Consider the following 21035-nt stretch of genomic DNA (forward strand, 5'->3'; position numbering starts at 1 on the left):
CTCCACGTTCCCTTGTGCTTTCAACAACGTTATTTTTCTTGCAGTTGTAAGAAAACCCACCTTGGTAGTTCCTTTGCACATGGTATCTGTCACATTTCCCATTTTATTTTTGTCTGGCTTAACATTAGTCAAGATTCATTTCAATCTAACCTTTTGGGGAAGCCTTCTCTCAATTCAGCTCTCAGTACCGATTTTGTGCTCCTGCAGCACTCTGTGCTTACTTCTTTCATAACTTTTATACAGTGTATTATAATTGTCTATTTCTTTTTGGTCTGTGAACTTCAGCAGCAAGGACTTATCCTATTCGGTTGTATATACTTGATACCTAGCACAGTGCTTGGAACATAATAATGATTCAGGAAATGCTTATTGATCGAGTGAAAATTTTAAAAGATTTAAAAAAAAGAAAGAGTGGACTTCTAGTTTCTAGTTTAGCATGCAAGGAACTTGGAGGTGGTCACTCCATTAGAACAATAAGTAGAAAGCTAAACAAACTGAAAAATTAACAACTCTTCTTAGGTTTATCAGGGAAATGAAATTGCAAGGCAAAATGTGGCTCTCAAAATTGGAGAGATGGAAAGATAAATACAGAGAATCACAGCTTAACAGAGCACAAATCCCTGCAGGAACCAGAACAAGGATAGGTAAATCTGAATTGTAATTGATGAATTGCTGGAGGTTCAGTGTGGACAAGTCTAAGAGATTACAAACTCTTAAGGTATCCAATCTTAGGGAGGTCCATACACTTTAGTGAATTTTACCCCCAGCAGCTTGACCAGGTTTTCACAGTAAATATTAAGGAAAAAGTCCTCTTACACTTCTGGCAAAGGAGGAGAAAGTGAACCTTTTTTTTTTTTTTTAAAGGGAACCATTTTGAAACATGTCAGAACATCTCCTCCTCTTCCTCTTCCTCTTCCTCCTCCTTCTAAAGATTTTATTTGTTTATCCAGGAGAGATACAGAGAGAGAGGCAGAGACATAGGTAGAGGGAGAAGCAGGCACCCCATAGGGAACCCGATATGGGAATTGATCCCACAACTCCAGGACCACACCCTGAGCCGAAGCCAGATGCTCAACCACTGAGCCACCCAGGCATCCCATGTTCTATTCTTCCCTAAAGAGAAGGGAAGGCCTTCACTGAAGAGAAACTATTTTACCAACACCTAATCTATTGGAGTTTTAACAGAGCTTAACCAATCTGGGAAAAGGAAATACTCAACCCCAGCTTGCTCTAACCTTTCATGGGGGGTGGGGAATGGAAACACCCAACTCCAGCCCACTCTGCCATTCTGTCCCACCTAAGGAGGGGGAAGTGAGTAGCACTTGTGAATTTCACAGAAACTTTTCCACTAAGATTAGGAAGGAGAAGAGAATGTCCCCTCTCACCACTCATTTTCAACATCATACTGGAGTGCAATAAAGACAAGACAAGACAAGACAAGACAAGACAAGACAAGAAACATTTGGGTATAAAAGTTGGGAAGGAGGGACGCCTGGGTGGCTCAGCAGTTAAGTGTCTGGCTCTGCCTGAGGTTGTGATCACGAGGTCTCAGGATCAAGCCCTGCTTCCGGCTCCCCAGAGGGAGCCTGCTTCTCCCTCTGCCTATGTCTCTACTTTTATCTCTGTGTGTCTCTCATGAATAAATAAAATCTTAAAAAAAAAAAAAAGCTGGGAAGGAAGAAATAAAGCTGTCTTTGTTTACAAATTACATGATTGTGTAGGAAGTCCAAATGAATTGACAACAGTAAAAATTCTGGAAACAAGAAGTGATTATAAGAAGGTTGCAGGATATAAAGTTAATATACAAAAGTCAGTCATTTTTTGGGGTGCCTGGCTAGCTCATTTGGTAGAGCATGCAACTCTTTATCTTGGGGTTGTGAATTCGAGCCCCATGCTGGGTGTAGAGATTACTTTTTCAAAAAGTCAATCATTTCCCCATATACCAGTAATGAATAAGTAGAATTTGAAGTTAAAAGTATAATATAATTTCCCCCAAAATGAAATACTTTGTTTTGAAGCTAACAAAATATGTACGAGATCTATATTAGGAAAAATACAAAATTCTGATAAAAGAAAACAAAGAATTCAATGAATGGCAAGGGGTTTACTGATCTTATTAATTTTTTCAAAGAAGCAGCTCCTAGTTCTGTTGATCTGTTCTACTGTTCTTTTGGTTTCTATTTCACCGATTTCTGCTCTAATCTTTATTATTTCTCTTCTGCCAGATCTGGCTATACTTGTTCTTTTCCACCTCCTTTAGATGTAAGGTTAGCTTGTGTATTTGAAACTTTTCTTGTTTCTTGAGAAAGGCCTGTATTACTATATACTTCCCTCTTAAGACCGCCTTTGCTGCATCCCAAAGGTTCTGAACTGTTGTGTCTTCATTTTCATTTGCTTCCATGAATTTTTTAAATTCTTTAATATCCCAGTTGACCCATTCTTTCTTTAGTAGAATATTCTTTAACCTCCAAATATTTGAGTTCCTTCCAAATTTCCTCTTGTGATTGAGTTCAAGTTTCAAAACATTGTAGTCTGAAAATATTCAGGGAATGATCCCAATCTTTTGGTACTGGTTGAGGCCTGATCTGTGACCCAGATGTGATCTATTCTGGAGACTGTTCCATGTGCACTCGAGAAGAATTTGTATTCTGTTGCTTTAAGACAAAATGCTCTGAATATATTTGCTAAGTCCATCTGGTCCAGTGTGTCTTTCAAAGTCCTTGTTTCCTTGTTGATCTTCTGCTTAGATGATTGATAAACCCCTAGCCAGATTATAAAAAAGAAAAGAAAGGACCCAAATGAATAAAATCATGAATCACAACCAACATAAAAGAAATATAAATAATTATAAGAACATATGAGCAACTATATGCCAACAAATTAGGCACTCTGGAAGAAATGGATGCATTCCTAGAAATTGATAAACTCCAAAACTGAAACAAGAATAGAAAACCTGAATAGACCCATAACCAGCAAGGAAATTGAAGCAGTAATTTAAAAAAAAATCCCAACAAATAAGAGTCCAGGGCCAGATGGCTTCCAAGAGGAATTCTACCAAACATTTAAAGAATTAATACCTATTCTTCTTAAACTGTTCCAAAAAATAGAAATGGAAGGAAAACTTCCAAACTCTTTCCATGAGGCTAGCATTACCTTGATCCCAAAACCAGACAAAGACTCTACCAAAAAGGAGAATCCCTGATGAACATGGATGCTAAAATCCTCACCAAGATACTAGCCAATGGATCCAACAGTGCATTAAAAGGATTATTCGCCACAACCAAATGGGATTTATTCTTAGGCTAACAGAGTGGTTCAGCATCCGCAAGTCAATCAGTGTGATCTGTCGTGAATAACAGAAAGGACAAGAACCATATGATCTTCTCAATTGATGCAGAAAAAACACTTGACAAAATACAGCATCCTTTTTTGATTAAAACTCTCCACAATGTAGGGATAGAGGAAACATACCTCAATATCATGAAAGCCATCCGTAAAAGCCCACAGTGAATACAATTGTCAGTGGAGAAAAACTGACAACTTTTCCCCTAAGGTCAGGAACACTGCAGAGATGTCCACTATCACCATTATTGTGAAACACAGAAGTCCAATCTTAGAAATCAGACAACAAAAAAGAAATAAAAGGCATCCAAATTGGCAAAGAAGAAGTCAAACTCTCATCTTTGCAGATGACATGATATTTTACGTGGAGAACCCAAAAGACTCCACCCAAAAATTGCTACACCTTGTACAGGACTTCAGCAAAGTGGCAGGATTTGAAATCAATGCATAGAGACAGTTGCATTTCTACACAATAACAATGAGAGGAAAGAGAAATTAAGGAATCGATCCCATTTACAAGTGCACCAAAAACCATAGGATATCTAAGAATAAGCCTAACCAAAAGAGGTAAAGAATTTGTATTCTGAAAATTACAGGACACTTATGAAAGAAATCGAGGAAGACACAAAAAAATGGAAAAACGCTCTATGCTCATGGATTGGAAGAACAAGCATTGTTAAAATGTCTATGCTACCCAAAGCAATCTACACATTCAATCCCTATCAAAATACCATTGACATTTTTTACAGAGCTGGAACAAATAACCATAAAATCTATATGGAACCAGAAAAGACTCTGAATAGCCAGAGGAATGTTGAAAACGAAAACTGAAGCTAGAAGCATCACAATTCTGGACTTTGAGCTATATTACAAAGCTGGTTGATAGTATGATACTAGCACAAAAACAGACACATAGATCAATGGAAGAGAATAGAGAACCCAGATATGGACCCTCAAATCTATGGTCAGCTAATCTCCAACAAAGGAGAAAAGAATATCCACTGGGAAAAAGTCTCTTCAATAAATGGTGCTGGGAAAATTGGACAGCCACATGCCGAAGAACGAAACTCGATCATTTCCTTTCACCATACACAAAAATAGACTCAAAATGGATGAAAGACCTAAATGTGAGACTGGAATTCATCAAAATCTAGAGAACACAGGCAGCAACCTATTTGATCTTGGCTTCAGGGACTTCTTGCTAGACATGCCTCCAAAGACAAGGGAAATGAAGACAAAAATGAACTATCGGGACTTCATCAAGATAAAAAGCTTTTGTACAGCAAAGGAAACAGTCAACAAAACCAAAAGACAACTGACAGAATGAGAAAATATTTGCAAATGTCTTTTCAGATAAAGGGCTAGTATCCAAAATCTATAAAGAGCTTACCAAACTCAACACCCAAAAAACAAAAACCCAGTCAAAAAATGGGCAGAAGACATGAACAGATATTTCTCCAAAGAAGACCTACAATGGCCAACAGATGTATAAGTGAATGCTCAACATCACTTGGCATAAGGGAAATACAAATCAAAATCATAATAAGATACCACCTCACACCAGTCAGAATGGCTAAAATTAACTAGTCAGGAAATGGCAGATGTTGGCAAGAATGCAGAGAAAGGGGAATCCTCTTACATTGTTGGTGGGAATGCAAGCTGTTGCAGCCACTCTGGAAAACAGTATGGAAGTTGCTCTGAAAGTTGAAAATAGAGATACCCTATGACCCAACAATTGCACTATTTACCCCAAAGATACAAACACAGTGATCCAAACATGTACCTGCACCCCGATGTTTATAGCAGCAATGTCCGCAATAGCCAAACTATGGAAAGAGCCCAGGTGGCCATTGACACATGAATCAATAAGGTGTGATACACACACACACACACACACACACACACACACACACACACACAATGGACTACTACTCAGCCATCAAAAAAAGTAAAATCTTGCCATTTCCAATGATGTGGATAGAACTAGAAGATATTATGCTAAGCAAAATAAGTAAATCAGAGAAATAATTGTCATATAATCTCACTCATATGGAATTAAAGAAACAAAACAGAGGATCATAGGGGAAGAGAGGAAAAAATAAAGCAAGATTAAATCAGAGAGGGAGACAAACCATAAGACTCTTAGTTATAGGAAACAAACAGGGTTGTTGGAGGGGAGCTGGGTGGGAGGGATGGGGTAACTGGATGATGGACACTAAGGAAGGCACATGATGTAATGAGTACCGAGTATTATATAAGACTGGTGAATCGCTGACCTCTACCTCTGAGATGAATAATACATCATATGTTAATTAATTGAATTTAAAAAATAAATTTTAAAAATAAAAATAGCTAAAACTTAAAGGGGAAAATAAGATGATTCAGGTGTCATAATGATCAGAAAATGACTTTAAAGGAGCCATTATAAATTTTTATAAGGGCAGGGGATCCCTGGGTGGCTCAGCTGTTTAGCGCCTGCCTTTGGCCCAGGGCTTGATCCTGGAGTCCCGGGATTGAGTCCGACGTTGGGCTCCCAGCATGGAGCCTGCTTCTCTCTCTCTCTCTCTATGTCTATTATGAATAAATAAATAAAATATTTTTAAAAAATTTTATAAGGGCTAAAAGATGGCTGGATGGCTCAGTGGTTGAGCATCTGCCTTTGGCTCAGGTCATGATCCCTGAGTCCTGGGATCGAGTCCCACATCGGGCTCCCTCCATGGAGCCTGCCTCTCCCTCTGCCTGTGTCTCTGCCTCTCTCTCTGTGTCCCTGATGAATAAATAAATGAAATCTTTAAAAAATAAATTAATAATAAATAATAAAGATTTATTAATAAATCTTATACATTTTTATAAGGACTGAAAAGAAGATAAATCCATAATGAATGAGCAGATATGGGATCTCAACAAAGATAGAGAAAATATTTTTAAAAACTAAATGGAAATTCTGGATCTGAAAAATACAATAACTAAAATGAAAAATTCACAACGGACTTAATAGCAAATTGGAGGCAGTTGGAAAAAAAAGAGTCAGTGAACATGAATATAAGTTAATGAAAATTGACCAATTTGAAGAACTGAGAGAAAAAAATTGACGAAAAATGAACAATGTCAAATTCCAACTGGACAAAAAAAGGTGAAATTGGAGTCCTGGAAAAAGTGAGAATGGGGAGAAAAATAGCGGCTGCAAACTTACCAAATTTTACAAATGATTCTGATGTATGAATCTGAAAACCTTAAAGAAATAAAAAAGCACATCATAAATTGCTGAATCCAAAGATAAAATCTTGAAAGCAGCCAGAGTAAAGCTACATGTGAGAGAACAATGATCTACATCTGATCTCTCATCAGAAATAACGTGAGCCTAGGGGCGCCTGGATGGCTCAGTTGATTAAACATCTGACTTCAGCTCAGCTCATGATTCCTGGGGTCCTGGGATCGAGCCCCACATCGGGCTCCCTGCTCATGAAGGAGCCTGCTTTTCCCTCTGCTCATGCTCTCTCTCGCTTTCTCTCAAATAAATAAATCAAATCTTAAAAAAAAAAAAAAAAAGAAATAATGGGAGCCTAGATGACAATTGAATGACTTTTTCAAATATTTATATTTACCACATATCATTCTCTTAATTTAGTTTTAAATACAGCTGTGGGTTTTTATGGTAGCAATTCTTTTACAGTTCTAGATATTTTGTCATTTCCATTTCGATTCCTTCTTTACTCATAATTTTTTAAGGAGCATTTTTTAGATAGTATGTAGAGAATTTTTTTAAATTATTATTTTTATTGAATTCTAATTTAATGTTATTGTAGTCAGGAAACACGGACTGACTTGACTCATAGACTTTTAAAATTGTTGAAATTTTCTCTCAGACATATTATTTTGGTCAATTTTTGCAAATACTCTAGATATATCTGAAAATATTTTCTCTTTTTGTTGAGTATACTATCTAGATTTTTAATTTATTGATTTTTTTATTTTAATGACTATTATATTTTTCATTTCTATGATTTCTAATGGGTTCTTTTTCATTTCATTTTTATTTGAGCATTCATTTCTTGTTTTATTTACATCTATTTTTGTCTCATAGTTTGGGGTCTTTTTTATAATCTATCATTCTGTCATATATTTCTTCATGTATCCTAAGAATATTTAAAGTCTAGCATACTAAACTACAAATTAGTCTGAAATGAATTCATATTCTGATTGTTGACTTCGAATTTTTTTGTGAACGTTTCTTTATATGTTTGGAATTCTTATTTGCAGGCACAAAAAAACTTTTGTCGCCTTTTTTGTTTTTTTCTTTCCCTTTATGCTCATACCATCCAATGGTTTTGGGATTTCCTTCCTTTGGCCATGTGCCTCAATCCACAGTCAGGTCTCATAATATGGTATTTCAGATTTTCCATTCTGCTATGTTGTCGGGAATATCACAGACCTGGTTAATGAACCAACCGGCTGCTTGGTTAAGCAAGGTTGTATTTATGTCCTCTTACCTCTTCAAGGATGTGGTTCCAAGTAAGCTGCAACCCCAGTTAGAACTTGGTGGCTTTCCATAAGTCCCCAGTTTGAGCCATGAACCCACCTCTAGTCTGTGTCTCAAGAAGTACCTTAACTCTTTTCATTCTGTGGGAGCTATCTTCCTATTCACTCCCACCTCCTTTTGGACTTAGAGCCCATTAAATCTATGCCTTAACTCAAATCGCAACCCTGTATTTTGGTCATTTTTCTGGTCTGTGAAAATGCTTGACTTGTTTTGACCTGGCTATACTTCTCTATCTTGCATCTCTCTCCCTCCCTCCCTCTTCCAGCTTCTCTCTCTCTCTCTCTCTCTCTCTCCCCCCTCTACTTCACCTATCATGCAATGTATTTGGAGCAGAGGGAAGGTATCTAAGGATGATTTACTGACATATCTTATTGGAAATTCACTTAGGCTTTTAAAGGAATTCTCTCCAAGCAAAAAGAGAAGAAAAGAGTGCATTCAGCTTCTAAAGGAGCAATGAAAGGATGTCTCTTTCTTTTTTTTTTTTTTTTTTTGGATGTCTCTTTCTTATAAGATCATTCCCTGCTAGCAAAGTAGAAAACTTTGTTATAATTACTACCCATTCTCTCCTAATAACCCAGGCCTTTATGGTTACTTTCTTATAATCTAGCATCTTCCACTCTCACTCAGACCTACTTCCTTCTTCTTTTTTTTTTTTTTTTTAAATTTTTTTTTTTATTTATTTATGATAGTCACACAGAGAGCGAGAGAGAGGCAGAGACACAGGCAGAGGGAGAAGCAGGCTCCATGCACCGGGAGCCTGACGTGGGATTCGATCCTGGGTCTCCGGGATCGCGCCCTGGGCCAAAGGCAGGCGCCAAACCGCTGCGCCACCCAGGGATCCCTACTTCCTTCTTCTTATCCCACTTAAAACTTCTACTCCCTGAAGAGTCATCAGTACTTAGCTCCCTGTCAGTCCTACAACTAAAATATTCAAACTGAATTATAAAGCTTGTGACCTCAGTGAGCCCTTCATTAGTCATTGTGTGAGGGTATACTTAGTGTGTGGGAGAGAAGGGGAGCTGGACTTCAATACACATCTGTTCTTGTAATCAGACAAAAGCTCAGAAATAGCCTGAGGAGCCTCTGAAATAAAGCCCCTTGAAGTAAGGAAGCATCAGTCATTTTGCTATAACTAAGATCCCCTGGTAGAAAGAGGAGCCAACATGAAGAGTTTTCTAAGGTAGGGTCAAAGTGAAATGCATATATATGTGTGTGTTTGTATGTGTGTCCCCATGGATGGGTGCACACATGCATGTGCTGCTAAAGTACTATCCTTAGGAATAAAAACTAAAATATTGATCTAATAGGCTTTCAGTTACCACCTGGAAATGTTTGGGACTTCCTAATTAGGGAGCAGGATTATAAAAACTACATAAAATATAAGAATCACTCAAATGCCTCTTAAAAAGACAAAAACAAAAATAAAAAACTACATAATTACTCCATGTTTGCGATGTTTTCTACAAAGGTTACCAGTAGATCTCTAAATTAAATACAAAGTACCAAAAAGCTTATCTTTAAGAGCAACAAGGGTGGAAGCTGGGCACTTTAGTCCACTCCACTGCTAGGTTTGCGGAGGAGAAGTATGGACCTCAACCAATAGAGTAGTGGCGGTAGCTTTTACAAGGAATAAAGGACAAAATGAATGTCAGGCATTTTCTTCATGGAATCTGGTTTGGATTTGAATGGGATCTATAGCCATCAAAATACTTAGGTGATGGCCTGAAATCACCACCACCCCCACTGCCACGCTTACTTAGTTTTACAATGGTAGAAATAGAAAAATCTTTAAACTTGGTTCGCATATATATTTAGGTTGAAGAAAGTCCTTTGGTCTCATTTGGCTCATGAAAATGAAATTGATGCCTAAGGAATCAAAAGAGTCTGAGGCCTATCAAGAATCTGATGGAGTCTGTGGCCCTCTTCACAGAAAAGTGCATACACAGATTTTGTGTAGAATTTCAGAGAGGCTGTTGGAGGCCTGGTTAAGATATTTCCCCACCTAGGGAGAAGCAGTGGGTTCACATAATAAGACTGTAAAGGTTTCAAATGACCAATCCTCATAGGAAATGGGACCTCACGGATGCCCCAGGACCCGCCACCCCCACTCCCCCACCTTTCAGCTGCTTTGGACGGTTGGTACTATCTCCACTAGTTGCTAGTAGTGATCTGAAATTCAGACACAACAATATTGGCCAAGTGCCTTCCACCCTGAGTGTGCCCAAGGTCACACATTAAAAGAAAATTTCAAGCAGAATTAGTTGATGTCTTTCTCCATGAATCACTCTGATCTGTAAGATCTCTGATGCTCAAAGAGATCTCTGATCCACACACTGCTTCTGTTGCTAGTTTCTTTCATTCATGACCCTAACCACTGATTTTTCCTTAGAAATTTTAAGTGAATTTTTATTATTTTTCTTTATGACTATAATACATATTTTTGATCCAGTGCACCCAAAAGGTATTTCAGCAGGTTTAATGCTTTCCCCTTCAGTAACATTGACATGATATTAGGACAGTTTCCTAGAATCTGCACCATCATTTCCAACTCAGCCTCTCCTCCATTTTTAAGACAAGCGCAGTTGGGTTTTCCTATCATCATCACAGTTCCGTTCTTGAGTCTGTTTTCACTTCCTCAGTTGGAGATTCCTTATCAGGGCTTAACTTTCCACCATCTTCATCAGGTAATACTGTAGTCACTGGACCAACCCCCAGCCTTGACTTCTCTATGGGAATCGCACTGACATTTCGATCAAGGGAAGGAAATCTGAAAGTCATGTAGTTGAGGAAGGAGATGATCCCTAGAGGAGAAGAATTTGAGGTGAGTTTCAGTAGATAGATAGTCTTTGGACTTTTAAATTTTTTACTCATGCAAAAAAAAAAATTTTTTTTACTCATGCTTTCTTCAGTTCTAAAGACCTCTTTTCAGTGAAGCCAACCCTCCACTCTCCCAGCAGTTGCTTTACCCCCCAGTGCTTCCATTTCATTATAGTATTTCTCACATGGTGAGGACAAAGCTTGAACCTCCTGGATTCAAATGATATTTCTGTGACTTTCTATGTGGTTTTAGACAAGTCTCTCAACCTATGCACACCTCAGTTAATGGTAGAATAGATTGCTAAATCTAAGCTTCAAGACTCCAAAATCCATGCTTTCTTCACCATACCATGCTGCTTCTCCATATATGAATGTTCTAAATAGGAACAGTTAGTGCCTCTATTTCTCCTAGACTCTACCTCCCTTTTAAGAAGTGACTTCCTCTTCCATCTTTCTAGCATAGGGCAGGGGACTGACTCACCAGAAAACATGTATAAGAAGTCACTCCACCAATTAATATGATAGGTCCAGAGGAGATCTGGCTCCAAGGCATCCTTAGCATGCCAGTAAACCTGTGCCAGAAATAGGACGAGGCAGAGGAGCAAGGAGATGGCTAGGACCAGAAGAAAAGATGTTACAACCCATCAGTATCTTCCCTCTGCCTTGACCATCATCCCCAACTCTTCTTCTGCTTCCAGATGCCATATGTATGGCAGGATTAAAATTTAAGGATTGACCAAGATGGGAAAGAGAAAGTAGCCTCTACCTCTCCCCTGGGCTAAATGAGCTGAAGTGTATTTTATACGGTAAGGTAGGGCAGGCAGCTAGCCACCTGATGTGATAGTGAAGAAGAGGAAAGGAACAAGAAAAAGAGGATGAAAGCCCCATGGACAACTTGGTTCCCTTGACAATTTCACCCTGGTAGTACCCTGCCAATCTAGGTCTGTACCTGAGATGAAGCTGAGTATGGATACCTTCAGATCCAAGTTGGTGGTTATGCTTCCTCTTCTAGACAGGCAAGAACTGATGAGCCAGACAAGGGCAACAAGTGTGGCAAAGACAGAGATGAGGAAGAAAGCTCTGGAAAACTGAAGGTAATCTGCCAAGGAGAATGATAAAGGAAAGGCTTGGTTAGTCCAGCGGGGGACCTCTCTTAAGAAAACCAAACAGAGTCTTAGAGAAGGGCATGAGGACTAAGGAGGATGAAGCAGAGCTTGACATGTGGCATCCAGGGCACATATAAATATCTTATTTCCCAGCTTTTCATTGATAGTTGGAATTTATTTACTGTGAAGGCAAAGCCTTCATTGTAAAACTGAAGATAATATACAGATAGTTTTGGATGCATTAACACATTTAACTCAGTTGTAAAGTAGCTTATAAGACTTTAACATCACAACACAGATTAAAACATTTCCTTGTTCCTAATTCTAATTCTAAAAGTAATACATGTTCAATATAAGCATTGGAAAAGCAAGAAAAGTACCAAGAAGCAGGGGGAAAAATCATCTGCAATTCCCCTACCCAGAGACAGCTACTGTTAGCCTTTTATATTATTTCTTTCCAGTATTTTTCTATCCTCTGTACATAGCGAATATGATACTGAGTATCAAGTGAATTTTTTCTTAAGATTGTATGATGAGGGCACTTGGCTTGTTCAGTGGTTGAGCAACTGCCTTCAGTTCAGGGCATGATCCCGGGGTCCTGGGATTAAGTCCCACACTGGGCTCCCCTCAGGGAGCCTACTTCTGCCTCTGCCTGTGTCTTTGCCTCTCTGTGTGTCTCTCATGAATAAATTAAAGTCTTTTTAAAAAAAAGATTACAGGATGAGATTTTTTTCCCCAAATTACCTGTTGTAAATACAATTTTTAATGGCTACCAGTTTACTATATTAACATATTTTGCTTAATGATTTAACCATTGTTTGACTTGTAATTTGTTTCTATTTGTTTTTTCTCTTTCAATATATCTGGCGTGCATACGCTTTGCCAACCTGTGGCTACAAAATCAAGTCCCATCTACTTAAACTCCCATATTGTTATGATTTCAAGCCTGAGTTTACCGGATTGCAGGAATTTAATACCCTAAAAATATCTTCTATTTGTTTGTTTGTTTGTTTGTTTGTTTCCTGAGAGTCCCTCAAGGCTCTGCCTCTCATTTGCTCAGGGAGATGTCTTCTAATGTTCTTTAGCTCTAAAGCCCTTACCCAAGTACCATAACACTGCTTCTTCCCTCATCTCCTGGCTCAAGATCTCTGCTCTATGCAGATTGGATGTTGGTAAGAGAGAAGAGGCATGCTAAACATTACTTTTTGCTACCATCTATAAAACATATCCTTCCCTTGACTTCCACAGCAATTCTTTAAGATATAAGCACCCCAATGTCCAGAGCAGCATTATCTAAAATAGCCAAATTATGGCAACAGCCCATGTCCATCAGCTGATAAATGGATAAAGAAGATTATATATACATATATGTAAATATAAAATATAGTGGAATATTACTCAGCCATAAAAAACAATGAAATTTTGCCATCTGCAATTGCATGGATGGAGCTAGAGAGTACCATGTTAAGCAAAAAAGTCAATCAGGAAAAGAGAAATACTATATGATTTCACTCATATGTGGAACTGAAGAGACAAACAAGCAAACAGAAAAAGAGAAAGAAAGAGGCAAACTGGGATCCCTGGGTGGCGCAGCGGTTTGGCGCCTGCCTTTGGCCCAGGGCGCGATCCTGGAGACCCGGGATCGAATCCCACATCAGGCTCCCGGTGCATGGAGCCTGCTTCTCCCTCTACCTGTGTCTCTGCCTCTCTCTCTCTCTCTCTCTGTGACTATCATAAATAAATAAATAAATAAAAAAGAAAGAGGCAAACCAAGAATTGGACTCTTAACTCTATAGAACAAACTGATGGTTACTAGAGAGGAGGTAGGTGGGGGGATGGGTGAAATAGGTGATGGGAATTAAGGAGTGCAATTATTGTAATGTATGGAAGTGGGGAATCACTATATTGTACACCTGAAACTAATATAACACTATGTTAACTAACTGGAATTTAAATTAAAACCTTAAAAAAAGAAATAAAGAATAATACACAACTGCAAGTAAATATAGCTCTTCTGAGATGCCACAGATCCTGCAATCTCTTCAATACCATTTGCTTCGACATGGATGGAACTGGAGGGTATGATGCTTAGTGAAGTAAGTCAATCGGAGAAGGACAAACATTATATGGTCTCATTCATTTGGGGGAATATAAAAAATAGTGAAAGGGAATAAAGGGGAAAGAAGAGAAAATGAGTGGGAAATATCAGAGAGGGAGACAGGACCTGAAAGACTCCTAACTCTAGGAAACGAACTAGGGGTAGTGGAAGGGGAAGTGGTCAGGGGGTTGGGGTGACTGGATGATGGGCACTGAGGGGGGCACTTGACGGGATGAGCACTGAATGATATGCTATATGTTGGCAAATTGAACTCCAATAAAAAAAGTCTAGCTTTTTTCCTGTTTCAAGGTAGCAGGGGCCAACTCATCTCTACCACTGAAAATTCTCTAAGCACTTCCATGCCTGAGATTCCAGTTCAGCTTCCAAGTAACCCAGAGAGAAGAAATTATGTCAAAGCCTATCCCAGTTTAAAATCTGCCTCTTGGGATCCCTGGGTGGCGGCAGCGGTTTAGCGCCTGCCTTTGGCCCAGGGCGCGATCCTGGAGATCCGGGATCGAATCCCACGTCAGGCTCCCGGTGCATGGAGCCTGCTTCTCCCTCTACCTGTGTCTCTGCCTCTCTCTCTCTCACTGTGTGCCTATCATAAATAAATAAAAAATTAAATAAAATCTGCCCCTTAAGTCTTATTTTGTTCTCTAGAACTGACCACTTTCTAACATCACCAATAATATTAAAGCCTCTGAAGAGAAACCACACGCCTACCCACAGAGGTGAGTTGTTCTGTGGTCCAAACAAGTTAGCCACATTAAAACACGATAACCCAAGAGCAACGTATTTCCTGAAACCTTGGTCATTCAGAATTAGCAGGATGTGTAGCCAGTTAGAACCATCAGCTCGCACTGAGCTTCATGAAGCCCAGTGTGATAGGTATCGTTCATGGTATTTAGCCCACAATCCCCCACAGGACCTAGCAGCCCTTGCCTATAGTCCTGGACCTTTGCTTGTAGTCCCTTGATTAGAGCTAATTGGAAGAGGGAAGATCTGACCCATGTTGGACCAATTTTATTCTTATGCTTGGAAATTTGGGTTCAAGACTGATTGATGCTCTTTTGTTTGCTTGAACCAAGAAGATACAAAGCTAGACTGGGATATCACTTTTTGAGTACTTGCATACTAATAAATAGGAAAAACTGAGCAGAAGTGATGAAATATAAACAAAAATGAACTATAAAGCAACTATAGAGTGACTGAGTGACAGGCTTGATTTTCTTTGACTGAGATCTCTCAAGGTACAACAAACTTCTTGCCTTTGGGAATCCATGAGATTCTTCTGAATCATTACAAATAGATTCACTCTTTAGTTTGTGCTAGTTCAAATGAAATAAATCACAAAAATCTACAAAGATATGGATATCCAAGTCCTATCTAAGATATGTTACAGTCCAGTCTTTCTTTCACCATGATGGGAAGATTTGCCTTCATGTTCTTACAATCTTCTCTTAGTGACTCATCTCCTGAAATTACACAAACAAGAGCACTCACAATCCAAAGGAACAACTAAAGGTTTGCAGCATAGGATAGTCTCACCTCCAAAGGAAGCAAGTCTGCTAGTCATAGTTATACACAATTTATTATCTGACCCATAGTATAAAATGATGGCATTTGGTTAACGTCATAGTTTTTTTTCTAAATAATTGAGCAAGACAAAACAAGCTTCCCAAAGCTGAGTTTGAGCCTCCATCTCCTGTAAGATCAAAGGCTATTTCACCTTTTAAATGTCATTTTTTACAGCAGCTTACTTGTCAAAGTTTCAAAGATCCTAGGACCTACGTTAGGTCTTAGGCCTGATGAGGCTCTGCTTGTCAGTAAGAAGCTTTGGTCCAGGAAAAGAGAGGTGCCCTAGATACAAGGAACGCCCACATGGGTCACCTATATCCAAACATTTCTGAAGATCTCCTTAGTAATATTTGGTGTGGCCTCCAGTTGGAGGAATAGCAAGGCAAACATCCCAGTTTACTGAAAGCCATGAAGCTAATGGCCTGGAAGAGAGAAGATATGACTCAATTTGGAGAGGAAGAAGTCCAAATCATTTGAAAAGTTTGGTAAGATCCTTAGTAGTGTTCTCGGGGTCATCCCAGTCAGTGATTCTATACTTCAGAGCACCATCAGGTGGGACATAAAAGTGACCAAGGCTGGAAGGGACTCTACCCTACCAGAAAACAGTAATGATTCTCAGTGGATTGAACATTCACCACTTGGCAGTTTGTAATTGGTGGGCAGGATCTCCTTCTACTGTTATGAAAGTAAAACTTTGTCCTGGAAGTTTTGGACAGCGACGGGCAGGGCTAGAAGTCACCTTGCTCTTGTGAACAAATACGCTTAGTTAACAATAGATACTCTTTTCTTTTACAGCTGTTGACACCCTGGAAGGAATCAGTGGGTGAAGCCAAATGACATGAGAAGAGAGAAGCATAGGAAAGGAGCCAGCCATAGGAAGAGCTAAGCACCTGATACTCAGGGGTCCCAAAGAGACTTGGGAGTGGGATTCCTCTCACTGTACCCCAGGTCCTTCAGCAAAAATCAAAGCCAGGATAGGAGGGCAATGCTTCACAAGGATCTAGCTCCTTTGAATTATGAAGGAGCTAGACCGAGTGAGTTGAGGTGAGGTGTGGATATGGACTTAGAAGATGAAGAAGGTGCTGCTGAGGGATTGGCTCACTTATTTAGCCAAATCTAAACTTCCGTGCTGTTGCCACTGCACCTTCGTTCCAGCCACATAAGGCCGAGACAAACCTCTCCAGGCTCACGGAAGAGGCAGTGGTTTGGGAATGGAAAAGATCCTGGATGGAGACCTAGAACCCTAGAGAGGAGGCTGTGAAATCAGCCTCGGATTTAGGTTTCCTGGTAACCCAGTTAGAGTGCCAGAGTTAAGCATCCCTATGCAGGTTGGCTGTATTTCTCATGCAGTGGCTTCCACTGGAGGCTCCAGTACTCCGACTAAAAGACCTACTTTTCTTCCCCACAGTCCTCCAGGCAGTTCAAGTTACTCTGTGCAGCAACACATTCCTTTACACCATAGTCTGATCTCACCCATGCTACAGGGGAGTTAACAGAAGGGGCTGTTCCACTCTTGAGACCTAGCAATAAAAGTGAAGGATGGGGTCTGCTACTCCCCACTCCTTCTCCATTATGTTAGCAACAGCCACAGCAGAGAGGCTCTCAGTCATCTTGAATGAGGTGAAGGCAGAGGCCGAGCAGAGAGGCTCAATGGCCTAATGTGAGTCCAGGACAGAGAATCATGAGCGCACACATTCTTGAGTCCACCTGAGAGAGTCCCCATGAAACTCTCAGAAATGACAAGGGGTACCATGGGAAAGGGGGCTAAATAGGTAAAAAGTTTAAAGTTCTTGAATTTGGACAATAATAACATACTGTCACAGGTTGATGAGGTCTGGACATACTCATTACATTTGAGGAATTCATTTTTAGATCTGTATTGCAAACTACTTACTAGTCTTGGAATTAGGACTAGTTAACATTGGAAATAGGGTAGACACCTGACTTATAATTGAATACTTAGAGGACTCAGTTGACCTTCTCTAAATCATTAACAGTTGGCCTCTTAGGTGAATTGCAGGCCCCAAGAAATAAACTATTTGCTACTGTTAAGTGACAAAATTCCAAGATTCTGACTCACTAAATATTTAAATAATAATCTCAAGTCCTAAATTTTAGGTTGGGGACAATTACATAAATATGACTGCAGTTTAATTTTTATATCTGTATCTTTAATTCCATTTCCCTAGAAATGGAATTCGTGAGTGTAAATCTCTGGATACCCATAATCATATTGCTTTAGTTATACCCATTTACATGGTGCTCAGTGTATATGAGGGTGTCTGGCATTGTGCATTATCATTTTAAAAACTCTGCTAATGTCATGTTTGAAAAATCTTGTCTCACTGTTCGTTTGGTTTGCCTTTCTTTAGTGACTGATTAAGGTTAAAACAGTTTTTTCTTACATTTATTAGACATTTTTAGTTTCTCTTCTGTGAACTATCAAGAATTTATAATAAATAAGGGTATTTGCCTTTTTTATTAATGTTTTTTTAAATATTAAGGCTGTTAGTCTTTTATTTTTCTTATTTGTTGCAGATATTTTCCCTAGTTTTTCTCTTAAGTTGAAGATGCAGTTGAATTGTCGGCCTGCCTTTGGTTTTAGTTTCTTCCCAAGATCTGTGTTAGGGTCCTGCCCCTTAATTCCATATGCCATAGATGCTCCAGCTTAGGGTCGAGCCTCAGTGCAACCCCCAACCCCACTTCCAGCATCTGGGGCCCTTGCTTATCTGAGAAAAAGAAATAAATGCTTTATTACATGCATGCTTTCTTTCACAATACCTGTTTCTCCGTGTAAATGTATCTTTTGTGGATGATGGGGAAACTGTTCAGCGTAGTTATGTCTTTCCTCTAAGTCTTGGTCCTGATTGAAAAAAACTCATGCATATGGTATCTTCTAGCCCCAGAAACTTTTTTTTTTCAGAAACTTATTTTTAAATGCTTTGTATTGCATTTTCAGATTTACCTAAATTCACATAAAATTTGACGTTAAAAATTTACTCTAAGTAGCTGACATTTGTTATAACATCTGTCTGACATGCATTTACATTCTCTTCAACTATTAGCCAAAGAATAAGTCGACCTTAAAAGTTAAATCTGGGGCAGCCCGGGTGGCTCAGAGGTTTAGCGCCGCCTTCGGCCCAGGGCCTGATCCTGGAGACCCGGAATCGAGTCCCAAGTCGGGCTCCCTGCATGGAGCCTGCTTTTCCCTCTGCCTGTGTTTCTGCCTCTCTCTGTCTCTCTCTCTTTCTCATTAATAAATAAATAAAATCTTAAAAAAAAATAAAATAAAGTTAAATCTGATAGAGGCTGAGACACTTTGCTTTGTTTCCCAGTTCTGATCAATTACTTCTATTTCTGCAAGCCACATTAGAATACTAATCACAATGCTTCACAGTGACAGCTTATAAAGGCCCAACCAGTTCTTCCCAGAAAGTAAAAAACTACTAATCTGGGAGATGAAACAACCAAGAAATGGTGGGGGTGGGGGAGAAAAGGTACACTGAGAACACCAAAGAAAAGCATGGCTATATTCACAATTTGGCTGAGATCCATCACTTCTCATGGAGAGGTGAGGGCAAAGAGATCTTGGAGGAAGAAAGATGAAGAGCCTATATGGCAGAAAGCTCTAGAACTGTGGGGCCTGTGGTTAGTTTGGTGGCACTCACAGGGTGACTTGGGTGTGTGGCTCCAGCACAGCTCATGGTTGCATGTGATCCAGAGTCCTGCGTAGAGCTCAAGGCCATTCTTGATCACCAGGAACTGCACCCAGTTCAGTGAGGATGTGCAGGCCAGCATTAGGAAACCAAAGCCACACAGGCTGCTACAGAACATTCGGATGTAGATGTGTATCTGATCCACATGCTGCTGCTGCCTCTGGGGTGGCATCGAGTCACTCGGCTGTTGGTTGACGGGGAGGGTAGGCTACAAGGATGAGGGAAATATTGCCTGCCCAGAAAGACCCTTGATCCCCAGGGTCTCTTATTCATCTCTACCTTAAGCATCCCCGTGTGGGTTTGATCTGTGGATGTCTGTCCCTACCCAGGGTGATCTCTTCTCTATCTCTAGAACACTGTCTAGGCCCACCTTTAAGTAAGTCCTCTTCCTCCCATCTGACCTAATTGTAATTAGGTACCTCCTTACCCTTTGGTAGTTCCGGTTCCCCTTAAGTTTGGGAACCTTAGGATTATAGAAGGTCAAGACTAATTGTTCCCTCTTCTCCATCTTGGCAGCCAGCTTGCTTTCTAACTGCCACGGAATTTGTCTCAGCCCCTCTCACACGTGCTGGCTGGACCAAAAGGGGTCAGATCCCACGGCCCAGATTCCATTTCTGTTTCATATTTTGGGTCTAATCAGATCAGGAACAAATCATCACATTTAATCAGGTGGGATGCTTCCCCCCTCCCTTCTCTGACTCCTTTCAACTCCCTCATTTAAATAAACCCATAAATACCTTGTCAGCAGTTGTTGTGTCAGGCTTTGTGTTAGGTCCGGAGGTATAAAGATGAATGAAACACAGCTCCCTAATGGCAAATAAAAAAGCTAACCGGATGTCTTCAGGACTCAATAGCTTGTGGTTAGAATTCAAGATTGAAAAAAAAAAAAAAATTCAAGATTGCCAGTAGCCTGGATGGAATTCCCGCTCTTGCCCCAACGCCAGGTGGAAGGCTCCAGGTAAGTCTCCGCTCAGGAACCAATCTGCCAGCCACAGTTCGGCATGCAGCATCCGCCCTCTGCTTCCTTTCTTGCTCCATTTCCCTCTGCTCATGAAGCCATCCCAGGCTGTTAGGCCCCTGGCCCTGCCAGTGCCCACGGGGCCCACTGCGAAGGTGCCAGGACCCCAGTGCAGGCGGCTGCCAGCCAGGGTGCTGAAAGCTACCATTCACGATAACGCAGCAGGATCGGGTTCTGTGTGGAAGCGAGGAGAATGGCCTTTCCCTGGTTCCACAGCCAGCACAGCTTGTGCCCAGACCAGCTCCAAGTCTCCTTTTCAAACAACTCTCTCAGCGTTGGTCCTCACTCCTCCTCCCACAAGGGCTCAAAATTAGTCCAAGATGCTGAACAGATGCCATCCTGTTACACATCACGGACATTTATTCCAATAAATGCCCAGCTGCGTTGCCAGCTCTTATTTTCCATGAACAGATAAACTCTGATTCCTAAATTTGGGCTGAATCAGAATGCCCTATCACACTCTTCTCCTAGCCTACCCTCTCCTGGCCTGCCCCAACCTGTCGAAACCTATACTTTATGTCATCTGGTGGGAACAACTGGCAGTTAGTGAGTTTATGTCCCTGCCTTAGCGTGAAGTCCGCTTTCTCCAGAAGGGTTATTTGACTCTCGGTTTCTCAGTACTTAGCCTAGTGCCTGGAAAGAATAGTATTTAGTGTTAAGTGAATGAATGGGCAATATATTTTTCTATAAAGGACAGAGGCTGGTACAGAGGACAGAACGGTTGAGATTGTCAGAGGAAAATTAGGGGAGGCCTACTGGAAGAGGGGATGTATTGGCTGGATTGCAAAAGAATTTTCCAGGTCATAGAGGTGACAGGGCA

General features: G+C 40.2%; 1 protein-coding gene across 1 annotated transcript; it reads right to left on the bottom strand.

Moving 5' to 3' along the window:
* Positions 1 to 10483: 10483 nt before the first annotated feature.
* On the bottom strand, positions 10484 to 19705 carry TMEM202 (transmembrane protein 202). The gene is made up of 5 exons (XM_041731350.1): positions 19625 to 19705; positions 19150 to 19405; positions 11649 to 11798; positions 11181 to 11312; positions 10484 to 10683 (listed from the first exon to the last, which is right to left on the bottom strand). The coding sequence occupies exons 1-5, from the start codon at positions 19703 to 19705 to the stop codon at positions 10484 to 10486; spliced, it is 819 nt and encodes a 272-aa protein (XP_041587284.1).
* Positions 19706 to 21035: the final 1330 nt, after the last annotated feature.

This window comes from Vulpes lagopus, chromosome 2 (genome assembly GCF_018345385.1).
Source record: "Vulpes lagopus strain Blue_001 chromosome 2, ASM1834538v1, whole genome shotgun sequence".
Lineage (NCBI taxonomy): Eukaryota > Metazoa > Chordata > Mammalia > Carnivora > Canidae > Vulpes > Vulpes lagopus.

Excerpts from the sequence above, each read along its gene's own strand:
- TMEM202 (XM_041731350.1), bottom strand. The coding sequence starts at position 19,705 with ATGGAGAAGAGGGAACAATTAGTCTTGACCTTCTATAATCCTAAGGTT. Across the intron at positions 19,406-19,624 it reads GGAACCGGAACTACCAAAGG|CCTACCCTCCCCGTCAACCA; the intron begins GTAAGGAGGTAC and ends TCATCCTTGTAG. Across the intron at positions 11,313-11,648 it reads CATACTCAGCTTCATCTCAG|CCATCTCCTTGCTCCTCTGC; the intron begins GTACAGACCTAG and ends TTCTGGTCCTAG.